This window comes from Salmo salar, chromosome ssa15, assembly GCF_905237065.1.
Source record: "Salmo salar chromosome ssa15, Ssal_v3.1, whole genome shotgun sequence".
Classification (NCBI taxonomy): domain Eukaryota; kingdom Metazoa; phylum Chordata; class Actinopteri; order Salmoniformes; family Salmonidae; genus Salmo; species Salmo salar.
Genome location: NC_059456.1, coordinates 89,124,449 through 89,150,102, shown reverse-complemented (window position 1 = coordinate 89,150,102; position 25,654 = coordinate 89,124,449). Strand labels below are relative to the sequence as shown.

Sequence of the window (25,654 nt, the reverse complement as noted above, 5' to 3'; positions counted from 1 at the left end):
TAAGATGGATATCGATTTTGAGACATGACATGTAGTATTTTCATGTTTTAGTATATGCTTTCATATTCATGCAAAATTCCTGTAATTTGTTGAAAATTTCTCACAAAAACAAGCGTATCTCTGTGAAATGTCAATGGAGCACTGATCATATAACAAGCTTTTTATTTTCAAAACCTTTTACATTTAAATCAGCTCATGTCATGATAATTTAGCTTTTTGCAAATCGCAGAAACAACTTTAAAGACAAAGACCACAAAATGTAAAATCCTCAAAAGTTGTTACAGAGCTTGGTCCTTATTATCGGATGCATTAGGTTACGAAATCGGACTTTTTGCATATAATGTTAATATTAAATCTGAATTTTCACGTCCCATTTTTGGAACACTTCACATTACCATATTTTCACGTGTAGTTTCATGTTATTATATGTTGCTTTACATGTTGTCACACAATATTACATTAACTTCACACAATATTACATTAACTTCACATAATATCACATTAACTTCACATAATATCACATTAACTTCACATAATATCACATTAACTTCATATAATATCACATTAACGTCACATAATATCACATTAACTTCATATAATATCACATTAACTTCATAAAATATCACATTAACTTCATATAATATCACATTAACTACATAAAATATCACATTAACTTCACATAATATCATGTGATCACATGAACATGTGTTTTTGGAACAACTAATGTTTTTATGAAAATGTATGTGATTTTTCTCCAAGGGATGTTAGAGAAAGACTCCACTGAATGATTCAGAACATGAATAATCATATTTGTCTTGGTAAAATTTATTTTATAACATAAGGAAGTGAGATTTCATCACCAAAGTTGGTTTTCATCCACTCTGTGCAGAGTGGGTGGACACCCTAAAGAATGTTGCTGATCTAGGATCAGTTTTGCCTTTTATTATTCATTATAATGAATGATGAGGAACTGGTCCTAGATCAGCACCAGCTTTGTGAATATGCGCCGTTGTCTACTCTCCAGTGTAATATTTGTGTCGGGAATAGTGTACAATGAAAACATTATGCTGCTGAGTATATGAGTAACAATCAGAATACTGTTTGAAAACAACAGACTAGTCCCTCCACTCCACATGTGCTGCAGCGTGTGTGTCAGTGTGCATGTGTATGTATCAGAATACTGTTTGAAAACAACAGACTAGTTCCTCCACTCCACATGTGCTGCAACTGCATCGGACTGATGTTTGTCTTTAATTGGTGTTTGGAGAGCAGCCAGTGTAAATTAAATGGTTTCTCCACAGGTTTCACTTCTGAAAGCCCTCACATGGGAGATTTGGATTATTCCACATGAATCATGAATTGCTGGACACACCAGCCGGTTGGCCACCTCACAGCGCGCACACACACACACACACACACACACACACACACACACACACACACACACACACACACACACACACACACACACACACACACACACACACACACACACACACACACACACACACACACACACACACACACAGCAGCAGCAGTCTGCCATGATAATAATAATTCGTCCTGTGATTGGACTCAACAGTGTGTGATGATGAATATTGGGCCCACCGCTGAGTGTGACTGGTCAGCAGTCCTACAATACATCACAATGACCATGAAAGGGCCTAATCAAAACGTCAATAATACAACCTATAAAAGAGCCTTTTTGATGGCAGGGTGATTGTCCCAATTCATGCCTCTCTCTCCACTGCATCACGTCGATAAAACCCACAACAAAGAGAACAAATACAGTGCTGTGTGGTTCAGTGTGTGACTGTGAGCGAGGAGCGAGCGAAGAAGAGAAAACCTGCATGTGTGTGTGTGCCTCTCTTTTGTTCCCCTCACCTGGTTGCTATGCAAACAGAGCTAGGCCAGGAGCACCTGGACTGATGGTCAATTGGTTCCTAGTCCTATTTTGAGGCTGAGAAAATTCTCCCATCCAGCAGTGATGAAAAGACTAACAGTAGCCAGGTGGTAAGCAGTAGCTAGGTGAGGCGAGGCGAGGTGAGGCTGGCAGCATAAACACACTCCTGGATTTACATGTGGATCCAGCGCCAGGTGTGATTCAGCATAGAGATAAGACCATAGAGAGGCTACCATGTCATAGATCCCCAATGATCCAGAATGGAACATTTTGTCGGCCATCTTACTAGGGCAGTATTTTATGTGGTCACACAGAGATACGGTCCAAAACTTTTTCAATAGCCTCTATCATAAGTAAGCATTTTACTGATAGTTTACACCAACTGTTTACAAAGCATGTGACAAATAACATATCTTTTTTTTACTTGATTATTGTTCCTAGAGCTTATCATAGCCCCTTTGTATAGGGCTCTATAGCCTTCAGTTGATGCAGTGTTTGATAGTGGTGCACACATGTCAAATGTGTTATTCTGTTTGAAAAGACAGTGCTCTTGATCAATGTTCCCTCAAAAAAAATTCGGCACTGAGCAAATTTCAGGTCTGCTGAGCGCAAACTTGAACGTTGTGAAAATGTTGTGCAACTTCCAGCGCGCGTTTACTGTGAGCACCGAGGCTGTACCGCTTTAAGTTACAGTTTAAACAGTGGTTATGTAGGTTACTGAAGCTATTTGATCATAATGTAGGCCTACCAAAGTGACCTACCATCAAAAACAATGGAGAGTAATAATAACAACAACGCAAGTCTATAGGTACACTTTCCTACTCATTCATTACTGCTGCAGTGCTTGCTGTAGTACTGAGTGGAAATAGGAAGAACGCACATTTTATGGCTGATAAAAGTGTTGAATACAAAGTGTTGACAGTGCTGAGTAAGAACTTAAACATGAAGTCACTCATAAAAACAGCAGCTCTTTACTGTATTTGTTGACAGTCTCTGTCTAGTCATGGTTTTAAACGTATTCATTTTGCTGTAGATTTCTTATACCTGCTACGGCACTGCAGATATGGTAATCTGAGCCATCCAATTGGCCAGCGGTAAGCCTATAGTGCAATTGATTTGCTCTCTGAGCTGGCCGGGAAGGCAGAGTTTGTACCTTCAGACACATGAAGTGGTTCAAAATGGCAACAGTTGGCCTACCTGGCACACAGGGCAGCTGAACCGGATGCACCGACCGCTAACAACCAGAGACAAAAAAAAAAAGGTGAGGTGAAGGTCGAGAGCCATGCGTCCTCCAAAACACCACCCTGCCGAGCTACAGTGCTTCTTGACACAATGCTCGGAAGCCAGCCAATTTGTCGGAGGAAACACCGTACAGTTGGCGACCAAAGTCAGCGTGCATGCGCCCGGCCCGCCACAAGGAGTCGCTAGAGCGCAACGGGACAAGGACATCCTGGCCGGTCAAACCCTCCCCGAACCCGGACGAAGCTGGGCCAATTGTGCGCTGCCTCGTGGGCCTCCCGGTCGCACACATCCACGTATCGAAAAGGGCAGGCTCTTCAGCTGAATCTGCTAAAACAACTCTGACCTTTTCCTTCCACATCATCATGGGTGCGTCCCAAATGACACCCTATTCCCTGTATATTGAACTACTTTTTACCAGGGCCTGTCATTCCAAATAGTGTCCCCCTGACATTTTCCATCTAGCTAGTTGGTCACCTACATGTTGCTAGCTATACATATAGTTCAGTGAAGGCTGCTGAGGGGAGGATGGCTCATAATAATGTCTAGAATGGAGTCAATGGATTGGTATCAAACATGTGGTTCCCATGTGGTTGACACCATTCCATTGACTCCATTTCAGTCATTATTATGTGCCGTCCTCCCCTCAGCAGCCTGCAGTGGTATAGTTATATGTCTGTCATATTGAGGTGTCTAGCTATAAGTTAAACCTGATCAATCAATTAGATAGGTGTAAGCAATTATGGTAATTCCAAATCCCCTTAACTAGGTGTCTTCGCTAGACAGACACAGAGAAAGAGAGGGGGGAGGAAGTGAGAAGGAAAGGATGAAAGTGAGAAAGGGAGAGAGAGGTGGGAAGAGAGTGGAAGACAGAGAGAGTGAGCGAGATGGAGAGAGAGATACTGAGAGAGAAAGACAGCAGTGTAAATGTACTTAGACTTGAGTATTTCAACAACTCTTCTCTTCCAACTTGTTAGGCAGTCACATGTACCTATGGGGGATGGATGGCCAGCCACACAGGAGGGTGATTTCTACTGAGGAGAAGGTGGCCATGCTGACCGAGATGCAAACTATGCTTCTTCTGACAGGGAATTGTCAAGGAGGTGGACAGCTGTGCAATTGAAATAACCTTCTGTTTATCAATCACATTCTATTATATCTGAAATTATTATGATTTCAATGAATGTCATATCAGAGAGCACACAATGTTTCAATTTGTCACTTTGTGCTTAAAGGTCAGTACCCTGTCTAGCCTGCCAGAAGTTTGAGAGGGCGAAGACTGTGGAGCCGGAGTTGAAGCCCATCAAAGTTGTTTCCCCATGGCACATGATCAGTAAGTGTCCCAATTCAAATTTTGCCCTGATAAGTTGTTTTGGAAAGGTTCATTTATTTGACCACAGCAGAGTTCAATGTGTGCCAGTATCCTTACAAATATGAAAATCTGCAGACTGTATGACACCGATACGGGTAATAATAAAGTCATCTTCTCTCTAACACTTTAAATGTTAGGGGTGGACCTCATCGGACCCTCCATTAAATCCAGGAATGGAAACCGCTGGTGTCTGACGGCGACCAATCACTTTACCAAGTGGGTGGAGGCAATACCCATTCATGCTTAACTCTATATTCCCTTCTGTAACCCATTAGAAAGGGTGCTTGGAACCAAAAATAGATTTTAGTTTTGTATGATACCCATCAATGATGGACATCTTCAACACCCACGGTTCTCCTGAGGTCATCTTGAGTGACCGAGGTCATGAACGCTGGAACAAGTTACGGATGTTAAAGCTTGTATTCTGTCACCAATGGTTTGTTTTATTTATTTTTTACAATTTATTTTTCCATGGTACATAATCAGACATATTTCAATATCGTACATTGTCAATAGATATAGTTTTTCTACTGTATATACAGTTATTACATATACTGTAGTCTTTCCAATGTGTGATTGACATAGTGTTGTTGTTTGTCTATTGCTATTTTTGTATAACGTACTTTCAGATCACTGATACTCCACATGATGTGGTGGAAGTTGTCCAACCAGATCAGAGCGCCTTTGAGGACCAACTTCAGTCACAGACTGAGAAGGATGTGGAGGTTTATGACAAGGTAAAAGTGATTGTCCACTGTTCATTTATTTTCTGTCCCTCTAAGAGATATGTAAGAAATGTATTTGTAATATGAACTATAATTGCATTTATTCCTGTTATCAATCAAGGTGAGAGTGAATATGGACAAGGCGCAGGAGAAACAGAAGGAGAGCTACCGGAGCAGAATCAAGAAGGGGACCAAGCGCTACCACATCTGGGTGAATGACTTGGTTTGGAAGAAGGACGAAAGGACGAAAGGAAGGCGAGACCTGGAAAACCTATTTCGCTCCTAGCTGGGGTCCCCGTCTGTTAAGGTGAATATAAAAAATGTCAGATAATAACTATTTGCACACAAAATAACCTGAAGCCAGTTTTAGTTTCCCTAACACTGATATTTTTCTCTTTGTCTTGCTAGGGTTACCTCGGTGGAAGCCAACAATCTTCCCATCCACCAGAACCAGTGAGTTTGGATCAGTCTGATTATCTGTGCTCTGAATTGGAGGGGGACCAGCTTGAGGTAGGCTATACCTTCCAAAAGTGTTGAAAAGTACATATCTCCCATTTATAACACTGCACTAATCCATCAAATTGTAACCTATGTGTTTGCTTGTTTATGTCTATGTCTCCTATCCTGTTCCCTTTAACTCTGCTCCTGTTCTCCAGGACCTAGGGGTCCTGCCCAACACCCAGACGTGGATCCACCTGATGTCCTCCATTGCCAACCACCCTCCAACTTTTCACTACATCATCTACGCCTACTGTTGTTGTCATGTTGTCATTATCTGCTAAGAAAGTTTTCTATCTCTATCATACTGGGCACATAATATGTGAGATACACAGATGAACTAAACACACTAGCACTGCAAACACTCAGAACAAAGAGAGCAGCAGTGCCTGGGCTTTGCAGTGTCCCTCTTCAAGTCCCCCTTCTGAGACTGGCTGCCTGTTGAGAACAAATGACATGCAGAATCTCCCACCCACACAGCAACCACCTCCTCAATATTCCACACAACACAATTCAGTATTTTAGTCTATGACTGCCATGTGAGTGTACAACAAATCTGTAAGAATAAATTAATGACACAACTGTACCAAAAACGATCAAAGTGTATGTATTAAGATCTTAAATATCGCCAGGTTGGTTTTCACAGCTGTTTCACAAGGTGTTCATTATTGTAAGTTGTAAGGTACCCTTTGATTGTATTTATTTGTTCCACATTATTCATTGTTGTATCGTAGGACCTACAATAGATACATATATATTCAACCACAAGGGAGTACTAATGAGCTATGTGAGATAGAACAACATGAATCATAATAGAGGACGAGCAAAATGCTTTTATTTCAGTGTAGATAAGGGAAGGGCAGGTTCAAATATAAACATGACGGCCAGACAAGCCAGTGTATAAATCAAAGGGATTTGCGTATGAATGGAGTGGAAATTAGCTGACTTCCTGATCTGTAAGGTAAGTAACTTTAATGTATCAAGCAGATTACACATTTCCTTTTCCATTTCCAAAACGTAGCAACGTTTAAGACATGGATTTCATGTTGTAATGTTAACAAGGTACCCAAAAGTAGTTTGAAGTAATGTTTTCATTTTATTAGCTGAACAAAACTTGTTTAAACAGCGAAATTGTGGCGGAAAATCTTTCATTTTTTAAACAACTAATTGACTGATATCGGCTCAATAATTTGAATTCCATGTCATTCCTTTTTTTTCTGTGAACTCAATGTACAGTTTCTATCGAGATAAATCAGATCAAGCCTGAACTGTGCAATGTTGTAGGTCAGTTGTAGTTTCCAGCAGGCCAATATTCTACATAGTTTAGCACAAAAAACATGGTAATTAACTACAATGACCATAATATTGCGTGCCTACTTGACCCTTCTGTGTGGGAGGGGCAGACAAGGAGAGGGAGAGATACGACAGAAGAGTGCGCAATCGAGAGGATAGAGAGCAACTGCTTCACGAGGTATTTCTACCTGAAAATACATGGTCTAAGTGATTGACAGCTGGTATTCAGCAGTCATTAAAATCATTATTTACTTTGAAGAACTACTAAATTTGTGATTTTGTCAGAGGGCATAGACAGCAGCTCTATAGAGATGAGATTATGATTTGGAATGAATTAAAGTCATCAAATAAAACATTTTTTTTTTAAAAGAACTGAAATATTTTATTAAAATAAAGTAATGTGAATAAATTATGGTAAATAAGTGATAAGCAATAATTGGCAGTCACTACCATCATGGGACTTTTATTAATGTCACGACTTCCGCCGAAGTCGGCTCCTCTCCTTGTTCGGGCGGTGTTCGGCGTCACCGGCTTTCTAGCCATCGCTGCTCCATTTGTCATTTATCCATTTGTTTTGTCTTGTTCCCTGCACACCTGGTTTTCATTCCCCAATCAATTTACATGTATTTATTCCTCTGTTCCCCATCATGTCTTTGTGAAAGATTGTTTGTGTTACGTGTTTGTTGTTGACGCGCCAGACTGGTTTGTTTTTTTCCGTGGTATTTTTCACGAAGATGTTTATTGTTCATTTACTGTTTTACTGTTTTGCGCGTTTTGCCTCAGTAAAGTGTGCGCCTGTTCACAAATCTCTGCTCTCCTGCACCTGACTTCGCTACCAGTACGCACACACCTGACAATTAATTGTTTTATTCTGTGTTGTTACACATTATGCATAGAGCATTTAAAATCGAAACCGAAATCGAAAACCGTGATTATTTGTGGGAAATCAAATAAGACCAGAGACAGTGTGTGTTTGTATGTTTATAAGAGCTCCACACCTCCTACATCCTTCCAACCCCTGACATAACACACACAGAGGGGTGTGAAGGAGAGCTGTCTAAGCAGAGAGAGATCCTGAGCAGAGCCCAGATCTCTCTCTCTCTCTCTCTCTCTCTCTCTCTCTCTCTCTCTCTCTCTCTTTCTCTCCCCCTCTCCCTCCCTGCACCAGACACAGCCTCATTGTTATTCAGAGTAGCAAGTAACAACTGGAGCCAAATCTGTCCGCTCTCCACTCTTTAATTTGCGATCATCCCTCAAATCATGTGTTTCGTCTCCAACATCTCAATGATGGAACAACAGGATGTTGTCTCTATCAGAAGGAACCCGTGATCTTGTGGAGCTGTGACGTAGCATCAGGATAGTGTAATAAGATGGCTATTGATCCCAGTTTCATGTGTACTCTTGAAGGCACTGAGTCATTATCAAATGACTGTCTGTATTACCATGTTTTGGTAATGGTTTGGACTGGCGATGACCATCTCAGGTCTCTTCGGGACTACACAGTATTCTCTTCCCACTCTTCCCTCTTCCTGTTTAGCCATAGCAGCAGTAGCAGACCGGAGGAGACATTTTAGCAAGAAACTACATTACTAAGAAAGTGAGAGTGCCAAGGCTTTCTATGAAGAATATCACTCACAGCACTCTCTCCTTCTGCATGAGAGAAAAAGACCATGTCACATAGAGAGGCCACACCATAGACCATCAGGCTTGGAGATCAAATCAGGAAATGTAAATAACGATAACCTCAACCAATGTCCCATTCTTCACTTCCTGTGTGAAGTAGGCTAGAGAGCGGAAGGCAGAATGCCAGTATTTCATGAGAGTTGTAGGAGAACGAGAACTAGAGGGGGATAGTGAATGAGAGAGAGACTCAGTGAGCATAGCCTTGCTATTGAGAAAGGCCGCCGTAGGCAGACCTGGCTCTCAAGAGAAGACAGGCTATGTGCACACTGCCCACAAAATGAGGTGGAAACTGAGCTGCACTTCCTAACCTCCTGCCAAATGTATGACCATATTAGAGACACATATTTCCCTCAGATTACACAGATCCACAAAGAATTCGAAGATAAACCCAATTTTGATAAACTCCCATATCTATTGGGTGAAATGTGCCATCACAGCAGCAAGATATGTTGCCACAAGAAAAGGGCAACCAGTAAAGAACAAACACCATTGTAAATACAACCCATATTTATGTTTATTTATTTTCTTTAACTATTTGAACATTGTTACAACACTGTATATAGACATAATATGACATTTTAAATGTCTTTATTCTTTAGGAACCTCTGTGAGTGTAATGTTTACTGTTCATTTTGATTGTTTATTTCACTTTTGTTTATTATCTACTTCACTTGCTTTGGCAATGTTAACATATGTTTCCCATGCCAATAAAGCCCTTGAATTGAATTGAATTGAAGAGAGAGAGAGAGAGAGAGAGAGAGAGCGAGAGAGAGAGAGAGAGAGAGAGAGAGAGACAGAGAGAGAGAGAGAGAGAGAGAGAGAGAGAGAGAGAGAGAGTCAGGGGCCCACTGCCAAAATAGTAACAACATCAATACACGTCACTGCTCTTCTTCACACATGACTGAGAGAAGGGAATGGCCCTGCAGAGATGACAAATCATAGCCAGTGCCGAGACCAAAACACAAATGGAAGACATGGAAATGGAAGACACCCTCTAAAATACATAAACACATACAAGAATGCACGGTGTGAGTGAGTCTTCTGTCCACATCAGCCTAGTACACTGGGCATGTGCAAGAATGAGCACAATCAAGGATGCCCATTCCTTTGCTTTTTGTTATCATGTGACTAGAGACTGCAGGGGGTGTGGATGATGGTAGGTTGTCTAGATAAAGTAGCTCAACTAGTCAGTAGCTAGCTGCCACTGTATGAAAGCTTTGCCATATTGAGAGCCAGTCTCCTACCTCATGTGACCTGCCTCAGTCCCTCCTCAGGCCCAGTGGAAGCCAGGCCAGTTGTTCTTTCTTTAAAGATACAGATAGGAGGAGAGGACAGTCATCTATCACCTCTGTGTGACAGCGTAACACCGTATAGCTGGCTGTCTCCCCTGCTGCTCTCCTCTGCTGTAGCCTGTTTAATATGAGAGCCTATTGATGGCTATCTGCTACTCACTGCTATAGCCTGTTTAATATGAGGGCCTATTGATGGCTATCTGCTACCCACTGCTGTAGCCTGTTTAATATGAGGGCCTATTGATGGCTATCTTCTACCCACTGCTATAGCCTGTTTAATATGAGGGCCTATTGATGGCTATCTTCTACCCACCGCTATAGTCTATTTAATATGAAGGCCTATTGATGGCTATCTGCTACCCACTGCTGTAGCCTGTTTAATATGAGGGCCTATTGATGGCTATCTTCTACCCACTGCTGTAGCCTGTTTAATATGAGGGCCTATTGATGGCTATCTGCTACCCACTGCTGCAGTGCTGTGGTGGCGGTGGCCACGCTTTGTCACTTCATTAGAAGTGTGCAGACGGGGTGACCTTGCACTTTGTCTCCTCTTCGTCACTCCTCCAGCTGTCCCTCTTTCCTTCATCACTCACTCTTCTCCTTCTCCTCTGACGGACCAAGCAGGCAACCAGCCAGCCAGCCAGCCAGTTCCCTCCGCTCTGTCCTCCCCCTCTCTCTCTCCCTCTCCCTTTGTCCTCATCCCTTTCTTCTCCCTCTCTACCCCCTCCCTCCATCCTCTCCTTCCTTCATTACCAGATGCTGTCACATCCCCCGGTTGCCCCCCACCTTCCATCCCACTCCCCTGCCGTGCCACCCTGGTTATTTATAGTGTCACATAAGGCGGTGGGGAAGGTGGCTACGACAGCCAACAACACACACACCCACCCACCCACCCACCCACCCACCCACACACACACACACACACACACACACACACACACACACACACACACACACACACACACACACACACACACACACACACACACACACACACACACCCACCCACCCACACACCCACACACACACACACACACACACACACACACACACACACACACACACACTTAGGGCGCCACTTTGATGTGTTATTATCAATGCTGTTTGATATCAGCTGTACCTGCAGTCACAATGTACTCCGTGGTCTGTGTTCTGCTGAGCATCTGCATCGTGTAAATGTGTCCTACCTGTTTCTCTGACATGACGTACAGATAGTTGTGGTCCAGTGAGAAGGCCATGTCTCTGAGGATGGAGCTGCCATCCTTGATGACCAACACCGTCTCATACTGGACCCCACCGTGAGGAGGACCGTCCACACGGATCTGATGACCAGAGACACACAGGTTAACATTACTGTATTAAACACACCCTGACTGAGAGACACACAGGTTAACATTACTGTATTAAACACACCCTGACTGAGGGACACACAGGTTAACATTACTGTATTAAACACACCCTGACTGAGGGACACACAGGTTAACATTACTGTATTAAACACACCCTGACTGAGGAATACACAGGTTAACATTACTGTATTAAACACACCCTGACTGAGGGACACACAGGTTAACATTACTGTATTAAACACACCCTGACTGAGGGACACACAGGTTAACATTACTGTATTAAACACACCCTGACTGAGGGACACACAGGTTAACATTACTGTATTAAACACACCCTGACTGAGGAATACACAGGTTAACATTACTGTATTAAACACACCCTGACTGAGGGACACACTGGTTAACATTACTGTATTAAACACACCCTGACTGAGGGACACACTGGTTAACATTACTGTATTAAACACACCCTGACTGAGGGACACACAGGTTAACATTACTGTATTAAACACACCCTGACTGAGGGACACACAGGTTAACATTACTGTATTAAACACACCCTGACTGAGAGACACACAGGTTAACATTACTGTATTAAACACACCCTGACTGAGGAACACACAGGTTAACATTACTGTATTAAACACACCCTGACTGAGGAACACACTGGTTAACATTACTGTATTAAACACACCCTGACTGAGGGACACACAGGTTAACATTACTGTATTAAACACACCCTGACTGAGAGACACACTGGTTAACATTACTGTATTAAACACACCCTGACTGAGGGACACACAGGTTAACATTACTGTATTAAACACACCCTGACTGAGGGACACACTGGTTAACATTACTGTATTAAACACACCCTGACTGAGGGACACACAGGTTAACATTACTGTATTAACCTGTTGGGTCTAGGGGGCAGCATTTGCACGTCTGGATAAAAAAAATGTACCCGATTTAATCTGGTTACTAATCCTACCCAGTAACTAGAATATGCATATACTTATTATATATGGATAGAAAACACTCTAAAGTTTCTAAAACTGTTTGAATGGTGTCTGTGAGTATAACAGAACTCATTTGGCAGGCAAAACCCTGAGACATTTTCTGACAGGAAGTGGATACCTGATGTGTTGTATTGACTTTAAACCTATCCCATTGAAAAACACAGGGGCTTAGGAATATTTTGGCACTTCCTATTGCTTCCACTAGATGTCACCAGCCTTTACAAAGTGTTTTGAGTCTTCTGGAGGGAGATCTGACCGAACAAGAGCCATGGAACGATGATGTCCCATTAGACACCTGGCGCGCGAGTTCATGTTGGGTACCCTCGTTCCAATACGTTATAAAAGAGTATGCATTCGTCCACCTTGAATATTATTCATGTTCTGGTTAAAAAAGGCCCTAATGATTTATGCTATACAACGTTTGACATGTTTGAACGAACGGAAATATATTTTTTCCCCTCGTTCATGACGAGAAGTCCGGCTGGCTTACATCATGTGCTAACGAGACGGAGATTTTTGGACATAAATGATGAGCTTTTTTGAACAAAACTACATTCGTTATGGACCTGTGATACCTGGAAGTGACATCTGATGAAGAGAATCAAAGGTAATGGATTATTTACATAGTATTTTCGATTTTAGATCTCCCCAACATGACGTCTAGTCTGTATCGCAACACTTATTTTTTGGGGCGCAGTGCTCAGATTATTGCAAAGTGTGATTTCCCAGTAAGGTTATTTTTAAATCTGGCAAGTTGATTGAGTTCAAGAGATGTAAATCTATAATTCTTTAAATGACAATATAATATTTTACCAATGTTTTCTAATTTTAATTATTTAATTTGTGACGCTGACTTGACTGCCGGTTATTGGAGGGAAACGATTTCCTCAACATCAATGCCATAGTAAAACGCTGTTTTTGGATATAAATATGAACTTGATAGAACTAAAAATGCATGCATTGTCTAACATAATGTCCTAGGAGTGTCATCTGATGGAGATTGTAAAAGGTTAGTGCATCATTTTAGCTGGTTTTATGGTTTTGGTGACCCTGTCTTTGACTTGACAAAACATTACACACAACTCTTGTAAATGTACTGTCCTAACATACTCTAAATTTATGCTTTCGCCGTAAAACCTTTTTGAAATCGTAAAACGTGGTTAGATTAAGGAGATGTTTATCTTTCAAATGGTGTAAAATAGTTGTATTTTTGAAAAATTTGAATTTTGACATTTATTTGGATTCAAATTTGCCGCTCTTGAAATGCACCTGCTGTTGATGGAGTGCACCACGGGTGGCACGCTAGCGTCCCACCTAGCCCCAAGAGGTTAAACACACCCTGACTGAGGGACACACTGGTTAACATTACTGTATTAAACACACCCTGACTGAGGGACACACAGGTTAACATTACTGTATTAAACACACCCTGACTGAGGGACACACAGGTTAACATTACTGTATTAAACACACCCTGACTGAGGGACACACAGGTTAACATTACTGTATTAAACACACCCTGACTGAGGGACACACAGGTTAACATTACTGTATTAAACACACCCTGACTGAGGGACACACAGGTTAACATTACTGTATTAAACACACCCTGACTGAGGGACACACAGGTTAACATTACTGTATTAAACACACCCTGACTGAGGGACACACAGGTTAACATTACTGTATTAAACACACCCTGACTGAGGGACACACAGGTTAACATTACTGTATTAAACACACCCTGACTGAGAGACACACAGGTTAACATTACTGTATTAAACACACCCTGACTGAGGAACACACTGGTTAACATTACTGTATTAAACACACCCTGACTGAGGAACACACTGGTTAAAATTACTGTATTAAACACACCCTGACTGAGGGACACACAGGTTAACATTACTGTATTAAACACACCCTGACTGAGGGACACACAGGTTAACATTACTGTATTAAACACACCCTGACTGAGGAATACACAGGTTAACATTACTGTATTAAACACACCCTGACTGAGGGACACACAGGTTAACATTACTGTATTAAACACACCCTGACTGAGGGACACACAGGTTAACATTACTGTATTAAACACACCCTGACTGAGGGACACACAGGTTAACATTACTGTATTAAACACACCCTGACTGAGGGACACACTGGTTAACATTACTGTATTAAACACACCCTGACTGAGGGACACACAGGTTAACATTACTGTATTAAACACACCCTGACTGAGGGACACACAGGTTAACATTACTGTATTAAACACACCCTGACTGAGGGACACACAGGTTAACATTACTGTATTAAACACACCCTGACTGAGGGACACACAGGTTAACATTACTGTATTAAACACACCCTGACTGAGGGACACACAGGTTAACATTACTGTATTAAACACACCCTGACTGAGGGACACACAGGTTAACATTACTGTATTAAACACACCCTGACTGAGGAACACACTGGTTAACATTACTGTAGTAAACACACCCTGACTGAGGGACACACAGGTTAACATTACTGTATTAAACACACCCTGACTGAGGAACACACAGGTTAACATTACTGTATTAAACACACCCTGACTGAGGGACACACAGGTTAACATTACTGTATTAAACACACCCTGACTGAGGAACACACAGGTTAACATTACTGTATTAAACACACCCTGACTGAGAGACACACAGGTTAACATTACTGTATTAAACACACCCTGACTGAGGAACACACTGGTTAACATTACTGTATTAAACACACCCTGACTGAGGGACACACAGGTTAACATTACTGTATTAAACACACCCTGACTGAGGAACACACAGGTTAACATTACTGTATTAAACACACCCTGACTGAGGGACACACAGGTTAACATTACTGTATTAAACACACCCTGACTGAGGGACACACAGGTTAACATTACTGTATTAAACACACCCTGACTGAGGAACACACAGGTTAACATTACTGTATTAAACACACCCTGACTGAGAGACACACAGGTTAACATTACTGTATTAAACACACCCTGACTGAGAGACACACAGGTTAACATTACTGTATTAAACACACCCTGACTGAGGGACACACAGGTTAACATTACTGTATTAAACACACCCTGACTGAGGGACACACAGGTTAACATTACTGTATTAAACACACCCTGACTGAGGAACACACAGGTTAACATTACTGTATTAAACACACCCTGACTGAGGGACACACAGGTTAACATTACTGTATTAAACACACCCTGACTGAGGGACACACAGGTTAACATTACTGTATTAAACACACCCTGACTGAGGGACACACAGGTTAACATTACTGTATTAAACACACCCTGACTGAGGAACACACAGGTTAACATTACTGTATTAAACACACCCTGACTGAGGGACACACTGGTTAACATTACTGTATTAAACACACCCTGACTGAGGGACACACAGGTTAACATTACTGTATTAAACACACCCTGACTGAGGGACACACTGGTTAACATTACTGTATTAAACACACCCTGACTGAGGGACACACAGGTTAACATTACTGTATTAAACACACCCTGACTGAGGGACACACAGGTTAACATTACTGTATTAAACACACCCTGACTGAGGGACACACAGGTTAACATTACTGTATTAAACACACCCTGACTGAGGGACACACAGGTTAACATTACTGTATTAAACACACCCTGACTGAGGGACACACAGGTTAACATTACTGTATTAAACACACCCTGACTGAGGGACACACAGGTTAACATTACTGTATTAAACACACCCTGACTGAGGGACACACAGGTTAACATTACTGTATTAAACACACCCTGACTGAGGGACACACAGGTTAACATTACTGTATTAAACACACCCTGACTGAGAGACACACAGGTTAACATTACTGTATTAAACACACCCTGACTGAGGAACACACTGGTTAACATTACTGTATTAAACACACCCTGACTGAGGAACACACTGGTTAAAATTACTGTATTAAACACACCCTGACTGAGGGACACACAGGTTAACATTACTGTATTAAACACACCCTGACTGAGGGACACACAGGTTAACATTACTGTATTAAACACACCCTGACTGAGGAATACACAGGTTAACATTACTGTATTAAACACACCCTGACTGAGGGACACACAGGTTAACATTACTGTATTAAACACACCCTGACTGAGGGACACACAGGTTAACATTACTGTATTAAACACACCCTGACTGAGGGACACACAGGTTAACATTACTGTATTAAACACACCCTGACTGAGGGACACACTGGTTAACATTACTGTATTAAACACACCCTGACTGAGGGACACACAGGTTAACATTACTGTATTAAACACACCCTGACTGAGGGACACACAGGTTAACATTACTGTATTAAACACACCCTGACTGAGGGACACACAGGTTAACATTACTGTATTAAACACACCCTGACTGAGGGACACACAGGTTAACATTACTGTATTAAACACACCCTGACTGAGGGACACACAGGTTAACATTACTGTATTAAACACACCCTGACTGAGGGACACACAGGTTAACATTACTGTATTAAACACACCCTGACTGAGGAACACACTGGTTAACATTACTGTAGTAAACACACCCTGACTGAGGGACACACAGGTTAACATTACTGTATTAAACACACCCTGACTGAGGAACACACAGGTTAACATTACTGTATTAAACACACCCTGACTGAGGGACACACAGGTTAACATTACTGTATTAAACACACCCTGACTGAGGAACACACAGGTTAACATTACTGTATTAAACACACCCTGACTGAGAGACACACAGGTTAACATTACTGTATTAAACACACCCTGACTGAGGAACACACTGGTTAACATTACTGTATTAAACACACCCTGACTGAGGGACACACAGGTTAACATTACTGTATTAAACACACCCTGACTGAGGAACACACAGGTTAACATTACTGTATTAAACACACCCTGACTGAGGGACACACAGGTTAACATTACTGTATTAAACACACCCTGACTGAGGGACACACAGGTTAACATTACTGTATTAAACACACCCTGACTGAGGAACACACAGGTTAACATTACTGTATTAAACACACCCTGACTGAGAGACACACAGGTTAACATTACTGTATTAAACACACCCTGACTGAGAGACACACAGGTTAACATTACTGTATTAAACACACCCTGACTGAGGGACACACAGGTTAACATTACTGTATTAAACACACCCTGACTGAGGGACACACAGGTTAACATTACTGTATTAAACACACCCTGACTGAGGAACACACAGGTTAACATTACTGTATTAAACACACCCTGACTGAGGGACACACAGGTTAACATTACTGTATTAAACACACCCTGACTGAGGGACACACAGGTTAACATTACTGTATTAAACACACCCTGACTGAGGGACACACAGGTTAACATTACTGTATTAAACACACCCTGACTGAGGAACACACAGGTTAACATTACTGTATTAAACACACCCTGACTGAGGGACACACTGGTTAACATTACTGTATTAAACACACCCTGACTGAGGGACACACAGGTTAACATTACTGTATTAAACACACCCTGACTGAGGGACACACTGGTTAACATTACTGTATTAAACACACCCTGACTGAGGGACACACAGGTTAACATTACTGTATTAAACACACCCTGACTGAGGGACACACTGGTTAACATTACTGTATTAAACACACCCTGACTGAGGGACACACAGGTTAACATTACTGTATTAAACACACCCTGACTGAGGAATACACAGGTTAACATTACTGTATTAAACACACCCTGACTGAGGGACACACAGGTTAACATTACTGTATTAAACACACCCTGACTGAGGGACACACAGGTTAACATTACTGTATTAAACACACCCTGACTGAGGGACACACAGGTTAACATTACTGTATTAAACACACCCTGACTGAGGGACATACAGGTTAACATTACTGTATTAAACACACCCTGACTGAGGGACACACAGGTTAACATTACTGTATTAAACACACCCTGACTGAGGGACACACAGGTTAACATTACTGTATTAAACACACCCTGACTGAGGGACATACAGGTTAACATTACTGTATTAAACACACCCTGACTGAGGGACACACTGGTTAACATTACTGTATTAAACACACCCTGACTGAGGAACACACTGGTTAACATTACTGTATTAAACACACCCTGACTGAGGGACACACAGGTTAACATTACTGTATTAAACACACCCTGACTGAGGGACACACTGGTTAACATTACTGTATTAAACACACCCTGACTGAGGGACACACTGGTTAACATTACTGTATTAAACACACCCTGACTGAGGGACACACAGGTTAACATTACTGTATTAAACACACCCTGACTGAGAGACACACAGGTTAACATTACTGTATTAAACACACCCTGACTGAGGAACACACTGGTTAACATTACTGTATTAAACACACCCTGACTGAGAGACACACAGGTTAACATTACTGTATTAAACACACCCTGACTGAGGGACACACAGGTTAACATTACTGTATTAAACACACCCTGACTGAGGGACACACAGGTTAACATTACTGTATTAAACACACCCTGACTGAGGGACACACAGGTTAACATTACTGTATTAAACACACCCTGACTGAGGGACACACAGGTTAACATTACTGTATTAAACACACCCTGACTGAGGGACACACAGGTTAACATTACTGTATTAAACACACCCTGACTGAGGGACACACAGGTTAACATTACTGTATTAAACACACCCTGACTGAGGGACACACAGGTTAACATTACTGTATTAAACACACCCTGACTGAGGGACACACTGGTTAACATTACTGTATTAAACACACCCTGACTGAGGGACACACTGGTTAACATTACTGTATTAAACACACCCTGACTGAGGGACACACTGGTTAACATTACTGTATTAAACACACCCTGACTGAGAGACACACAGGTTAACATTACTGTATTAAACACACCCTGACTGAGGGACACACAGGTTAACATTACTGTATTAAACACACCCTGACTGAGGGACACACAGGTTAACATTACTGTATTAAACACACCCTGACTGAGGGACACACAGGTTAACATTACTGTATTAAACACACCCTGACTGAGGGACACACAGGTTAACATTACTGTATTAAACACACCCTGACTGAGGGACACACAGGTTAACATTACTGTATTAAACACACCCTGACTGAGAGACACACAGGTTAACATTACTGTATTAAACACACCCTGACTGAGGGACACACAGGTTAACATTACTCCCTAAATATTTTGCTGTGCGACCTGGAATTTTCATTTAGGAACACCAGTGAGACGAGAAAAATAAAAGGATTCTAGCTTTATTACCTGAAATATTTTGTGTGCCTACATTTTTCAAAACATGCTCCTTGTAAAAAAGGTCAGCATCGAGCCCTGCAGAATTTAACACGGTTTGTTGTATTTTTTTTCTAACGTTGGAGTATGACATCAGTAAAACTTTGAATCCACTTCTGATTGAAAACCCATAATACCACAGTGTAATAACATTTGAATGTCTGATTGTAGGGCTGTGTTCAGCACTACGACCCTCTGTGACATACGTTGCCTACACATCTCGTGTTAGCATCAGTTACCGCTTCCCAAATAAAGGTGACTGTAAATCTCTGGAAGCATCCTGGCGACTGGCGGTGGCGTGAGAGAGAGATGGTTCTGTGATGTCACTGGTCGCTGTGGTAACATGAAAGCTGATGGTTCTATCATCTGTTGGGCCCCTCCTCTCTACAGCCATGTATCTATTCACACAGTGACAGGTCCAAAGAGCACCCCACCCCACAATGAAACCTTTGCTCTTACCGCACCCCCCAGGGGGTCGTCTCAAGGTCTGTCATGAGGTCCCCTGGGAATAGGGGCGAGGGGCGTAACAGTGAGGCGGGAGCAAGTGGCCAAACACAACAGAACAAAGGTGAAATAAGTAGAACACAACCCCTGATTCATGTTCTCTAAGACTAGAGGTTAGTCAGGGTTAGCCAAGTCCATAGAGCAGTGCCAGCAGGGTTCTGTATGGTTCTGTATGGTTCTGTATGGTTCTGTATGGGCGAGGAGCACAGCTCAAAGACTGACTAACTTCTGAACAAAAGTGGAATCTGAAAAGCAGTGGTTCATTTCCATGTTAGTCCTGACCTTCCCCTGCCTCCCTGCCCAGCAGCAGTGTAATGCAAACACAAGCCTTGTAGCGTAGCTACATATGTGAAAACCATATGTACGGGATGTGGGGGAGACGCCCGACCAGCATTAACCTGGTTACTGACATTTACAGCAGAGAGGGAGGAGAACTATAAAAGCAGTATGTTCATCCATAAAGCATGAGGGAGACATGCCATGAACCCATGTTGTGAGATGCCGCTGTTGACCCGAGGTGAGTGTGTGTGTGTGTGTGTGTGTGTGTGTGTGTGTGTGTGTGTGTGTGTGTGTGTGTGTGTGTGTGTGTGTGTGTGTGTGTGTGTGTGTGTGTGTGTGTGTGTGTGTGTGTGTGTATGAGGGACCTGGCTGTATGTCATGTGGATATACAGATGAAGTCAGAAGTTTACATACACTTAGGTTGGAGTCATTAAAACTCGTTTTTCAACAACTCCACAAATTTCTTGTTAACAAACTATAGTTTTGGCAAGTCTACTTTCAAGTCATTTCTCCAACAATTGTTTACAGACACATTATTTCACTTATAATTCACTTTATCACAATTCCAGTGGGTCAGAAGTTTACATACACATACGCTGCTGCTCCAGTTTCAACTGTTCTGCCTGCGGCTATGGAACCCTGACCTGTTCACCGGACGTGCTTGTTGCACCCTCGACAACTACTATGATTATTATTATTTGACCATGCTGGTCATTTATGAACATTTTAACATCTTGACTGTGTTCTGTTATAATATCCACCCTGCACAGCCAGAAGAGGACTGGCCACCCCTCATAGCCTGGTTCCTCTCTAGGTTTCTTCCTAGGTTTTTGGCCTTTCTAGGGAGTTTTTCCTAGGGAGTTTTTCCTAGCCACCGTGCTTCTTTCACATGCTTTGCTTGCTGTTTGGGGTTTTAGGCTGGGTTTCTGTACAGCACTTTGAGATATCAGCTGATGTACGAAGGGCTATATAAAAATAAATTTGATTTGATTGATTGACTAAGTTGACTGTGCCTTTAAACAGCTTGGAAAATTCCAGAAAATTATGTCATGGCTTTAGAAGCTTCTGATAGGCCAATTGACATCATTTGAGTCAATTGGAGATGTACCTGTGGATGTATTTCAAGGCCTACCTTCAAACTCAGTGCCTCTTTGCTTGACATCATGGGGATATCAAAAGAAATCAGCCAAGACCTCAGAAAAAGAATTGGACACCTCCACAAGTCTGGTTCATCCTTGGGAGCAATTTCCAAACACTTGAAGGTACCACGTTCATCTGTACAAACACTAGTATGCAAGTATAAACACCATGGGACCACGCAGCCGTCATACAGCTCAGGAAGGAGACGCGTTCTGTCTCCTAGAGATGAACGTACTTTGGTGCAAAAAGTGCAAATCAATCCCAGAACAACAGCAAAGGGCCTTGTGAAGATGCTGGAGGAAACAGGTACAAAAGTATCTATATCCACAGTAAAACGAGTCCTACATCAACGTAACCCGAAAGGCTGCTCAGCAAGGAAGAAGCCACTGGTCCAAAACGGCCATAAAAAAGCCAGACTATGGTTTGTATCGGCACATGGGGACAAAGATCGTACTTTTTGGAGAAATGTCCTCTTGTCTGATGAAACAAAAATAGAACTGTTTAGCCATAATGAACATCGTTACGTTTGGAGGAAAAAGGGGGAGGCTTGCAAGCCGAAGAACACCATCCCAACCGTGAAGCACAGGGGTGGCAGCATCATGTTGTGGGGGTGCTATGTTGCAGGAGGGACTGGTGCAATTAAAAAAATGGATGGCATCATGAGGGAGGAAAAGTATGTGGATATATTGAAGCAACATCTCAAGACATCAGTCAGGAAGTTAAAGCTTGGTCGCAAATGGGTCTTCCAAATGGACAATGACCCCAAGCATACTTCCAAAGTTGTGGCAAAATGGCTTAAGGACAACAAAGTCAAGGTATTGGAGTGGCCATCACAAAGCCCTGACCTCAATCCTGTAGAAAATGTGTGGGCAGAACTGAAAAAGCGTGTGCGAGCAAGAAGGGCTACAAACCTGACTCAGTTACACCAGCTCTGTCAGGAGGAATGGGCCAAAATTCACCCAACTTATTGTGGGAAGCTTGTGGAAGGCTACCTGAAATGTTTGACCCAAGTTAAACAATTTAAAGGCAATCCTACCAAATACGAATTGAGTGTATGACATTTCTGACCTACTGGGAATGTGATGAAATAAATAAAAGCTGAAATAAATAATTATCTCTACTATTATTCTGACATTTCACATTCTTAAAATAAAGTGGTGATCCTTACTGACCTAAAACAGGGAATCTTCACTAGGATTAAATGTCAGGAATTCTGAAAAACTGAGTTTAAATGTATTTGGCTAAGGTGTATGTTAACTTCCGACTTCAACTGTATGTGCCTCCCCTAACAGGGATAGGGCTGGCTGTGTTGTTCTGTCTGTCTGCAGCCACAGGGGAACACTCGATAACTCTGACCTTCCACACACACAGTCTGCACTTCATCTCAATCAGACCTCTATCACACAACATACTGCCCAGGGAGCTCTGAACACGGTCACCGCCTATTCTCTTTCTCTTTCTTTCTCTCTCACATGCACACGCACCCACACACACACACACACACACACACACACACACACACACACACACACACACACACACACACACACACACACACACACACACACACACACACACACACACACACACACACACACACACACACACACACACACACACACACACACACCTTCCCCAGAGTGCACTTCCAGTCCCCTCATCTCCCAGCCCTCCACCTGAAGTCTGTCCATCCAGGGGGTCTAAACAGCCCCAGTGTTCATGTTCATCACCCTGCTTGTTTCTCTACCAGTGACCCTGGAAAGGTTAAAAGCCCTCACTTTAACCCCTGAGTGAACACTCACACACCAGCGGGCCTAAACAGACCGCTGTCAGGTAAACATGAACTGAGATAAAAGATTTATGGCCTCCCCCAATCTCTCTCCCCCCACTCTCCCCCCACTCTCCCTCCACTCTCCCTCCACTCACCATGCATCTCTCCCCCCACTCTCTCTCTCTCCCCCACTCTAGCCTTGGCTCCTGAGTCACATAGAGAGATAATGGAATCAACATTAAGGACAGTCCACCGCCCCCACAGCCCCTCTGCTCCTTGTCCTCCCTCCCCCCCCCCACAGCCCCATGCAGCAGACCCTGTTCTGTAGAGGTGCTCAACTCCCCCCCGACACACTCCACAAGCAGAGAAACGATTCCAGGCATGCAGCTTGTGAGTTGGAGTTCTTCAACATATCCCATGAAATTGTCAGACAGATGCACTTTGCAGAGAGAGAGAGAAAGCAAAAGAGAGAGAGAGAGAGAGAGATAGAGAGCGAGAGAGAGTGAGAGAGAGCGAGATAGAGAGCAAGATAGAGAGAGAGCGAAAGCGCAAGATAGAGTTAGAGAGCGAGAGAGACAGAGAGAAAGACAGCGAGAGAGAGACAGATAGAGAGAGAGAAATGACCTGGAGCAGGTAATGGAGGAAGCAGAGGTTGCTTGGGGCTGAGTGCAGTGTAGTGGAGAGGTACAAGTGAAACCTGAGGGAGGGCTGATGCCAGTGGGCTTCTATCCAAACAGAAAAGGCTCTCCTCTCTCCCACATCTAACCTCACTGTAGGTCACCTGAGACTTCCTCTACCCCAATCTCCCTTTTCCCATGATGAGTCTCTCAGCATCATACACTCACACCGGAAACCTGTTCTGTCCTGCTTCTCCCCTCAATTATTTATATATAGGCTACTGAAAGAGAACGGTTCAGTTTACCAACCTCCTCTCCTCTCCTCTCAGAGAGTATTATACACCATCCATTACAGAAATCCCCTCTGCTGAGCCAACCTGAACATAAATGTTACTGCCACATCCCTGCTTCTCTGGCTTCATGTCAACACCTCCACCATTACCAACTTTACTGTACCTCTCCCCAGAGGTGAGAGCAGAACCAGAGGAACAGAGACAGGGAGACAGATGGAGAAAGATGAGACTGTGAGAGGGGGGTCAGACCTTTAGCAGGCCATTGTTCGTGGAAACACGCGAAGGTCACGGAGCCGTGCAGCATTTTTAGCTGGATAAAGGTTTATTTTACTTTCACAATCATGAACCTTGTTTGCTGACCTAGAGTTGACTTCAGGACAGACTAGGGTGCCTTCATACATATTGTATGGCATACATACTATGCCATCGAGAGCACTTACAGTTTACAAGGGGAAACTGGGGCAGAAATAGGTGTTAAAGGGTGCACTCAGATGTCTCCCTGATCAGCTAGAGAGCTATGAATGGGAGCACGGACTGTGGCTGACTGGAGAGTGTAACCCTACTGTCTCCCCATCAACCCGCTAGAGAGGAGAGACCCTACCAGTGTGCCCTACTCTCTCTCCCATATTCAGAACCAGCTCAGGACCATGGAAACATGGTGTGGAGGGTAGGGGATTTTTTTGGTGGGGGGCAGCTTGGGGTCTGTGGAAGGTGCTTCAGAAGCCCTGGGTGCCTCCCAGCTAGGGGCCTCTACCATCTGGGCTCTTTTGATCAGGGCATGAAGATTGACCGAACTCCATTGCACACTGTTCTTCTCTTCTTTCTCCTCTGTAGTTGGGAGGAAGTCTGCCAGGGTCTGGATCTCTGAGTGTGGCTGTCTGTGTGAAACAATTTGTCCAGGGAAAGTGGGAAAAGTGCAATGAATGTGTGTGCAGCACATTTAAGGATGCTCAATGCCTGGAGATGGGGGGAGATGGGGGGAGATGGGAGAAATCGGGGAGATGGGGGAAATGGGGGGGAGATGGGGGGAAATGGGGGAGATGGAGGGAAATGGGGGGAGATGGGGGAAATGGGGGAGATGGGGGAAATGGGGGGAAATGGGGGAGATGGAGGGAAATGGGGGAGATGGGGGAAATGGGGGGAGATGGGGGAAATGGGGGGAGA

General features: G+C 43.0%; 1 protein-coding gene across 3 annotated transcripts in view; it reads right to left on the bottom strand.

The window, feature by feature from the left end:
- The window catches only part of LOC106572568 (plexin-A2), a 435,095-nt gene that overhangs the window by 241,563 nt on the left and 167,878 nt on the right, over positions 1–25,654 (bottom strand). For all 3 annotated transcript variants that reach the window (XM_045696254.1, XM_014146868.2, XM_045696253.1), the window contains exon 4: positions 11,193–11,327. In XM_045696254.1, the coding sequence (XP_045552210.1) occupies positions 11,193–11,327 (135 nt within the window). The remainder of the gene's footprint in view (positions 1–11,192; positions 11,328–25,654) is intronic.